The 9,728-nt window shown below is 44.0% G+C and overlaps 1 protein-coding gene across 1 annotated transcript in view; it reads right to left on the bottom strand.

Annotated features, from left to right (window-relative positions):
- Nucleotides 1-1,606, bottom strand: part of T265_01541 (hypothetical protein) — a gene marked incomplete at both ends in the record, with an annotated part of 8,027 nt that extends 6,421 nt beyond the window's left edge. The window contains one exon of the mRNA XM_009165600.1: nucleotides 1,594-1,606. Coding sequence (XP_009163864.1) covers nucleotides 1,594-1,606 — 13 coding nt within the window. The remainder of the gene's footprint in view (nucleotides 1-1,593) is intronic.
- Between the last annotated feature and the right edge of the window lie 8,122 nt (nucleotides 1,607-9,728).

Genomic DNA, 9,728 nt, shown 5'->3' with positions numbered 1-9,728 from the left:
AATCTTCTTCAAATCAACTTTCACGGGGCCATAGTTAGTTGAAACCGTAAAAAAGTATTCTGTCATTAACCACTGTATGATCGTCAGAAACTCCTAATCCGTTTTTATCAGGCTTTAATCGAAGATTGGTTCGGGATCAATACGTTTGGCGGCTACACTTAGATTAAACATATTTCAGCTGAGAGCGTCATTGCAATCTGTACATTCAATGAATATTTACCCCTAGGAAAAAGCAATTTCCATGAAAGACTGCAAAGCTTTTCCCACCCTTTACTCTCTTCAGAGGCTTTTCTTTGTTGAACTAAAACTGGGACAATTGGTTTAATCCCCTAGGATTGTATCTACCTATGACGTATCACCCGAAGCGGAATTGGTCGTAGGACCCGTAGAGTTTGATCGTTCCTCCAATATAAATCGATACACACTAGCAAGCATGGGGTTTAGTTGCTTTCCACATTAAGTAGCATCTTGAAATCACGAAATCACATACTCCAATTACAAAGGACGCTCCATACTTAATCCACCTAACCGCTCTCATGTTTGTAGTCCATCAGAGGGATCCAAAGAATCGTGTCAGTGACGCGGAAATCCAGCCAGAATGCACTTAGGTGCGTCTACTAGTAAAATGTTAGTAGCCAAAATTTAAAACGCGATGGTCCGTCAAGGTCCACCAATCAAATGCTGGCTCGTACATGTTCCTACTCACAGGAGTCAGTAGCTGAACTACCAAGTAATGCTGATTCACATAAACATGGTCATAATTCTGAACTGGTGAAAGGCTTTTGCAGCTAGTCATCTTTACTTGTTTTATTCTGCGATCTAATGCAATAAAGAAGCTCGAAAACGGAAGTCTCCTTGTGACAACCGTCCTTTCAACAGGCGGATGCGTAAACTTTCTAGGACTCAAAACATTGAAAGTGAACTTAGAAGAGGTGTTCTACAGGTGTTTTACAATAAATTCACCGGTTGGTCTTGTCAAAAACCTACTGGAGGCTGTGAGAAGATCTAGTGCACATGAATCCCTCTGAAGAACAGAAACTATTCACCAGAATCATTTCCAACTTAGTCAGATCAATGCACAAGCCCACACGAGTTACTGAGCTCAAGCATTTAACTCCGAGTACAAGGAGGAATGCACAAGTAGGATGTTGCGCATATTATTTTACACGTGCTGGAGCCCAAGAAGCGGTGAAAATAAGAATGCGTAAAAAAGCAGATTGATTCAGTGGTTGGTAGGTGGCTGCGGCTCACGCGAACTGGATCGATACTGGATTCAATCAGGAGTGAATTGTACGCCCTCCAAATGACAGAGTCGCGAATAATCCTTTGGCATCAACTACTGGTTTCGTTCCGTGCGTCAAAAGGAAATGTTCCCATATTTCTTTTCAAATTTCCAATCAGGTCAGAAGTTGCGGAGAACCTGTTCAAAATCTCTCCTAGTTGGTCGGATAATTGAAACTTCTTTATGATATATGTCAGATATCGCAGTATATGGTCACACACTTTACTGAATTGCCCTATAACAGTCCTATGCTGATGTTCGAACACAGAACAGGCTTACCATTTAACATTAGCAAATTCACACGAACACACTTTTTTCATACATCAATGGGAATTCAAGGATGTCTATGTGCATAATTGAGCAAAGACTGGCATCCGAACAACATCCTACAAACTGAGAGTATGCGGCAACTGCAATGGCTGGAATGAATATCGCATGGTCGGGATAAACAAGACAGCCTGCTTTATTGCCTCCACTGAAATCATGCTCAAACGATCGATTCAAACTACTGCACTAAGGCCAAAAAATCGATACCTTCTGGAATAAGGTACAGCGAGATTAAACAAAGCCTGCTTGAAACTTTATGAATGCCAGTATAGATAAATCACTCAACAAAAGTGTAGTAACGGTATTTTCCTCAGCTTAGTTCAAGGTCTGAGCCTCCCAAGCTAGCGTTCACGTCAAAACAACCACTAAAGGTGCACAAGGTATATTAACGCCCAAAACGAACTTAGGAACACTTGTACAGCGCTCCAAATATATAACGTAGGCGGCAATAGTTTTCTGGAAATTCTGACGCGTTATGGATGCGTCATTGGAAATCGGCATTCGGTCAATACTGGGTCATGATCGGCTGTTGGGTCCAGACTTTCGACCAATCAGATCTCGTCTTGATGCCGGACCCGCAAGCGTCTCGAGCTCTTGGCCAATCTTGCGTGGGATGGACGTCTTGACCGTAGCAGCACCAGACTGCGAGCGGTAAAGAGGGATCCGTGTTGAGTTCCGCCTAACAAAAGGGTCGTTCCGTAAAAGACCTTCCCCAAACATCATTAAAAAGTAATGTCATTCAGAGTGAGAGGCGTAACCACACTGGAACTTAAAGGTTTTGATAACCCGAAAGTTGAAATAAGGTGATTTTTCTTATCACAAAACGAAGTCAAAGGATACCGTTGATGCCCAGTTTCTGGAATGAACCAAAATAGTTTGCCTAACTTAGTTTTCCTAGCTGGTATTCAGACTCGTGTCGCAGGATATCAGGATGACAAACAAGGCTCACTCACTCCTCGTTCGAAAGAAAACGTGTGAATGAAACAGCACTGCTCGATGTCAAATCGTGTATAAGGATCCAGCAGGGTGGGAGTAACCATGATCCCTAATGTACGAGGCGCACAATCGTACAGAGACCAAGATAGCACACTCAAACTAAATATTTAACATGCAGATAATCATCCACTTGAAAAATCGCCTTTCAAATACAAAATGAAATCTATCGTTACTCTGGAGCTGTGCTTGGCTGGTAGGTCCAAAAATGGCAGGAATCAGCTGTAGACTGTCAGGGAGTGCATCAATCTCATAAATAGTATCATATCAATCGAATATGAAGTCCATTTCATCAAATCTTTGTAGAACTTTATGTAAACCCAGGCTTTCATCTCGAACTACTAGGATGGAATGGACTCATCGTGTGCACCTGTGCTGGTCGACAGAAGCGTTCAGCTGTAGCACCCTTCCGGTGTCCAACTGCCATGCATTCAGAAGGAAGCACGGGGGGTGGGATACCGCCAGGTAGCCCAAGCCTAGACAGACAAATTCAAGAAGCAGAGGTCGGGTTCGAACCACGAACCTTCCGGTCGGTAAATTCGTGTTCTAACCACTGGGCCATCTCACTGATCAACAGAAAAGTGTACGCATACAGAACTCTCAAAATTTAACCAGAATTCCCAGTGCATGGATGAATATCCAATACCGCATTGATTTTTGAAGATCCAGTCTATCGAATCAAGTTAATAAAAAACACTGCGCTCATCACAGGCTGGGTTGTCTTTGAAGTCCTTGTATTCAAACCTTCGGATATGTTTACTGATCATACGCTGGTCTGAGCGTCTACAGCACCTACATCAAACAGTATTAGAATGAGAAGAAGCGCAAAATTCGGAGCGGACTTAACTACATACAGCAAACAAGTCTGCTCAACAGATTGTACGTGAAAAGACAGTACATTCACTGTGTTTCATGAGCTGGTCAGTATTTTCAAACATAGTCCTGGTCGAGTTTCTTAGGTCACTAACCACATAAAAGGTCACTACTGCAGAAGTTAGACAGCGCATGTGAGACGATACATAACCACCGTCATTTGAGGAGCTTTACAGGATTTTCAACTGTTGTACCGTGAGAAGCGCTCCTGTACAGCGGAAGATGATTCTCAACAGAGGTTGAACAGGAGAAAATATTACTCTTCAATTTCTTCAAGAGCAACTTAAAGACGCTTGTATTCAATGCCATTGAGCTAGCCATCAACAGCTTGTTGCCAGTGAGACATAACCCGTTGATAGTCACGTGAACCATCAGTCTTTCGAAGGGAATTGGTTTTCTTGACATAACACACTATTCATGAGGTCACTGGAACCCTTCGACATCAAACTATTGTTTGCTTGGGGCTTAGCAGTAAATGTGACTAGGTCACATCATGTTCCACATCACTTGTACCGCAAACTGGGTCTACTAACCGTTCGAATGTGATCCAGCTTATTGCAGTGGTGACATTAGGAACTTCTATGCATGTATACATAGCGCGAAAGCACAACTTCCAACGTCTGACTGACCATGTGTTTCATTCAAGTTGCCACTGTTTATCCCTGAGTTTCATTAAAAAGCACTGAGCTTTCCTCACTAGATTCAGCGCTGTCTGGCGTAGTAGCGGCAATTAGATCCTGAGATTGTTCACAAGGGGCTAGTGTCCATTGAAAATGATCATCACTCTCAACCACCGCAAAACGTGCAAAACGGGGTAAATAGGCGAAATAACAAGTTCTCAGATAAATCTCACAAAGTGACAGGGTAAATAAAGGCTTGGCAATCGCAGACTCACAATCGGGTCTTTCCGAGTGTACAGCACTGGCTTCGATTGATTAATCAATATTGTCTTCATAAATTCGATTCTTTTTGACCGGTTGAATCTTGCGATGACCTAGAATGATGAGTTGAATTCAACATTCTGCCTACGTGCAGTCAAGTAAATCACAATCGATTATTCGAACTATCTCTTGATTGAAACCGCATCGAAAAATGGCCCACAAATTAGTCCCGACAAGTATTCCTTATCCGGCGCCTCAAGCCTTCTATCAGTCCTGGCGTTTCACCGCACCTGTAGATGAGGTGACTGGTGGATGGAAGTGACATTGGCACTTCGCTCGGGGGGCAGTGTTTCCGCACAGTATAATATGTCCGTCGCATTGCCACATCTAATGTCTTTTCAAGAATCATCTATTGCCAATGGGATCAACTTGTCACGAAGTTTCGGGTGCTTTCCACCAAAACCATCCAGACAGTTTTCCAACCGTCACACACAGTTCTAAGTAGCTGAATCTCCTCATCGAATGTAACCGGTGTATATGTGAAAGCCTCAAACTTCACTGGAGAGAAACCAGTAGAATTATACTGAACCGTTTAGGTTCCTTTGAGTTAAAACACCCAAAGAAAAATTTGGTTGTCTAGTTCGAGTGCATAAGTGAACTTAGTGTTTTCTGACGGAAGTTTTTAGAAACAGTGAGTATGTTTTCAGTATGTCTGCCATACACTGCAATCAATATTATCCGAATATCTCCTCCAAACAGGAGCGGCTTGAATTTCAATTTCTGCAAATTGCTCCAGTTTGATCTTAAAGATGTCTACCAGGTTTGGTCCAAAAGGACTTCCCATGGCTACATCATCATAGCTGGTGCCTGGAAAAAGAATTAGATCACTGGGAGTTTAAAGTAGCGAGAGCTTAAGATGTGTTCGTGTGTTTGAGGGACGGCATGAAACCTACCTGCCTGGAAACATCACAAAAGAGAGATTCAACTGGGTTCCAGGTGAGTCTCTCGCAAAACTAAATTAGTTTGCAAATGGGTGCACTTGGCTACCGTAAATACTTTTCACCAAAAGTTCACACTTCCAAATATATAACGTAGGCGGCAATAGTTTTCTGGAAATTCTGACGCGTTATGGATGCGTCATTGGAAATCGGCATTCGGTCAATACTGGGTCATGATCGGCTGTTGGGTTCAGACTTTCGACCAATCAGATCTCGTCTTGATGCCGGACCCGCAAGCGTCTCGAGCTCTTGGCCAATCTTGCGTGGGATGGACGTCTTGACCGTAGCAGCACCAGACTGCGAGCGGTAAAGAGGGATCCGTGTTGAGTTCCGCCTAACAAAAGGGTCGTTCCGTAAAAGACCTTCCCCAAACATCATTAAAAAGTAATGTCATTCAGAGTGAGAGGCGTAACCACACTGGAACTTAAAGGTTTTGATAACCCGAAAGTTGAAATAAGGTGATTTTTCTTATCACAAAACGAAGTCAAAGGATACCGTTGATGCCCAGTTTCTGGAATGAACCAAAATAGTTTGCCTAACTTAGTTTTCCTAGCTGGTATTCAGACTCGTGTCGCAGGATATCAGGATGACAAACAAGGCTCACTCACTCCTCGTTCGAAAGAAAACGTGTGAATGAAACAGCACTGCTCGATGTCAAATCGTGTATAAGGATCCAGCAGGGTGGGAGTAACCATGATCCCTAATGTACGAGGCGCACAATCGTACAGAGACCAAGATAGCACACTCAAACTAAATATTTAACATGCAGATAATCATCCACTTGAAAAATCGCCTTTCAAATACAAAATGAAATCTATCGTTACTCTGGAGCTGTGCTTGGCTGGTAGGTCCAAAAATGGCAGGAATCAGCTGTAGACTGTCAGGGAGTGCATCAATCTCATAAATAGTATCATATCAATCGAATATGAAGTCCATTTCATCAAATCTTTGTAGAACTTTATGTAAACCCAGGCTTTCATCTCGAACTACTAGGATGGAATGGACTCATCGTGTGCACCTGTGCTGGTCGACAGAAGCGTTCAGCTGTAGCACCCTTCCGGTGTCCAACTGCCATGCATTCAGAAGGAAGCACGGGGGGTGGGATACCGCCAGGTAGCCCAAGCCTAGACAGACAAATTCAAGAAGCAGAGGTCGGGTTCGAACCACGAACCTTCCGGTCGGTAAATTCGTGTTCTAACCACTGGGCCATCTCACTGATCAACAGAAAAGTGTACGCATACAGAACTCTCAAAATTTAACCAGAATTCCCAGTGCATGGATGAATATCCAATACCGCATTGATTTTTGAAGATCCAGTCTATCGAATCAAGTTAATAAAAAACACTGCGCTCATCACAGGCTGGGTTGTCTTTGAAGTCCTTGTATTCAAACCTTCGGATATGTTTACTGATCATACGCTGGTCTGAGCGTCTACAGCACCTACATCAAACAGTATTAGAATGAGAAGAAGCGCAAAATTCGGAGCGGACTTAACTACATACAGCAAACAAGTCTGCTCAACAGATTGTACGTGAAAAGACAGTACATTCACTGTGTTTCATGAGCTGGTCAGTATTTTCAAACATAGTCCTGGTCGAGTTTCTTAGGTCACTAACCACATAAAAGGTCACTACTGCAGAAGTTAGACAGCGCATGTGAGACGATACATAACCACCGTCATTTGAGGAGCTTTACAGGATTTTCAACTGTTGTACCGTGAGAAGCGCTCCTGTACAGCGGAAGATGATTCTCAACAGAGGTTGAACAGGAGAAAATATTACTCTTCAATTTCTTCAAGAGCAACTTAAAGACGCTTGTATTCAATGCCATTGAGCTAGCCATCAACAGCTTGTTGCCAGTGAGACATAACCCGTTGATAGTCACGTGAACCATCAGTCTTTCGAAGGGAATTGGTTTTCTTGACATAACACACTATTCATGAGGTCACTGGAACCCTTCGACATCAAACTATTGTTTGCTTGGGGCTTAGCAGTAAATGTGACTAGGTCACATCATGTTCCACATCACTTGTACCGCAAACTGGGTCTACTAACCGTTCGAATGTGATCCAGCTTATTGCAGTGGTGACATTAGGAACTTCTATGCATGTATACATAGCGCGAAAGCACAACTTCCAACGTCTGACTGACCATGTGTTTCATTCAAGTTGCCACTGTTTATCCCTGAGTTTCATTAAAAAGCACTGAGCTTTCCTCACTAGATTCAGCGCTGTCTGGCGTAGTAGCGGCAATTAGATCCTGAGATTGTTCACAAGGGGCTAGTGTCCATTGAAAATGATCATCACTCTCAACCACCGCAAAACGTGCAAAACGGGGTAAATAGGCGAAATAACAAGTTCTCAGATAAATCTCACAAAGTGACAGGGTAAATAAAGGCTTGGCAATCGCAGACTCACAATCGGGTCTTTCCGAGTGTACAGCACTGGCTTCGATTGATTAATCAATATTGTCTTCATAAATTCGATTCTTTTTGACCGGTTGAATCTTGCGATGACCTAGAATGATGAGTTGAATTCAACATTCTGCCTACGTGCAGTCAAGTAAATCACAATCGATTATTCGAACTATCTCTTGATTGAAACCGCATCGAAAAATGGCCCACAAATTAGTCCCGACAAGTATTCCTTATCCGGCGCCTCAAGCCTTCTATCAGTCCTGGCGTTTCACCGCACCTGTAGATGAGGTGACTGGTGGATGGAAGTGACATTGGCACTTCGCTCGGGGGGCAGTGTTTCCGCACAGTATAATATGTCCGTCGCATTGCCACATCTAATGTCTTTTCAAGAATCATCTATTGCCAATGGGATCAACTTGTCACGAAGTTTCGGGTGCTTTCCACCAAAACCATCCAGACAGTTTTCCAACCGTCACACACAGTTCTAAGTAGCTGAATCTCCTCATCGAATGTAACCGGTGTATATGTGAAAGCCTCAAACTTCACTGGAGAGAAACCAGTAGAATTATACTGAACCGTTTAGGTTCCTTTGAGTTAAAACACCCAAAGAAAAATTTGGTTGTCTAGTTCGAGTGCATAAGTGAACTTAGTGTTTTCTGACGGAAGTTTTTAGAAACAGTGAGTATGTTTTCAGTATGTCTGCCATACACTGCAATCAATATTATCCGAATATCTCCTCCAAACAGGAGCAGCTTGAATTTCAATTTCTGCAAATTGCTCCAGTTTGATCTTAAAGATGTCTACCAGGTTTGGTCCAAAAGGACTTCCCATGGCTACATCATCATAGCTGGTGCCTGGAAAAAGAATTAGATCACTGGGAGTTTAAAGTAGCGAGAGCTTAAGATGTGTTCGTGTGTTTGAGGGACGGCATGAAACCTACCTGCCTGGAAACATCACAAAAGAGAGATTCAACTGGGTTCCAGGTGAGTCTCTCGCAAAACTAAATTAGTTTGCAAATGGGTGCACTTGGCTACCGTAAATACTTTTCACCAAAAGTTCACACTGTTGAATTCGAACTGTCAGCAAACTCTAGGTTCCTTAGACGTGTTCATGAGGGGACGTGTATCTCAAATGGCAACTATCCAAGATGCTTCTCTAGGCCTTTCCATCGTGACAATAAAACCTAGGATGATTATACCTTTCTGACATTGGTGAATGAACAGCTAAGCTTACTTAGTTGATTAGAAATGACCCGACCTAAAGCTGCCTCCTTGATGTGTTGGTCGGGCTTCAGTGCTGCAATGATCCCGCGGGCTACACTGGCTGGAACTTCGTTCCACAAGGTGCAACCATGCCAGGAAGGCCAAAGGGGAGCAGCCAGACCAAGAGCAGCGAGACCCCGTACTACGAGTAATCGTGCTACGAGGCGGTCTGGGGGTAAAGTCGTACTGTCCTCTGCGACAGGAGTGTGAAGGCAGTAAGGTGTTTCCCCCAGGCGACCAGCATGTCCATATTTATGGAAGCAGCGATGCTGCCTTCCCCCGAGGAAGGACGGGTTAGAAAAGGTCGGCCCCAAAAACCGCACACTCCGATCGCCCAACGGTTGACCGTGACCGCCGGCGCATTATCCAATACGGTCGAAATACTTTTAAAACCAAAGAGCCCGGTGCTGCTCAAAAGGCACCTGCTGTGCGCAGCCGCATCAGGAATGAGACAGTAATGCCTTATTCCCTGCGCCCTCGGGTTAGGCCAACCCCCTGCAGCCGAGCAGGTCAGACTGTTTGAGTCGTCGCTCCGGGCAGGGTCCCCAAAGAAAACCCTACATTCTCCCGCTCCCTCGTGGGTCAGACTTTTGAGTCAAAGGCTCAAGGGTGGGTACCTCAACCAAACCTCCTTCCTCGGCCTGGGCAACCGGGAAGTATCATTTGCCCGCGCAGTTCAGCGTCCACCGATGTCCCT

Source organism: Opisthorchis viverrini (genome assembly GCF_000715545.1).
Source record: "Opisthorchis viverrini unplaced genomic scaffold opera_v5_17, whole genome shotgun sequence".
Taxonomy (NCBI): domain Eukaryota; kingdom Metazoa; phylum Platyhelminthes; class Trematoda; order Opisthorchiida; family Opisthorchiidae; genus Opisthorchis; species Opisthorchis viverrini.
This window is presented reverse-complemented; position numbering and strand designations above follow the sequence as displayed.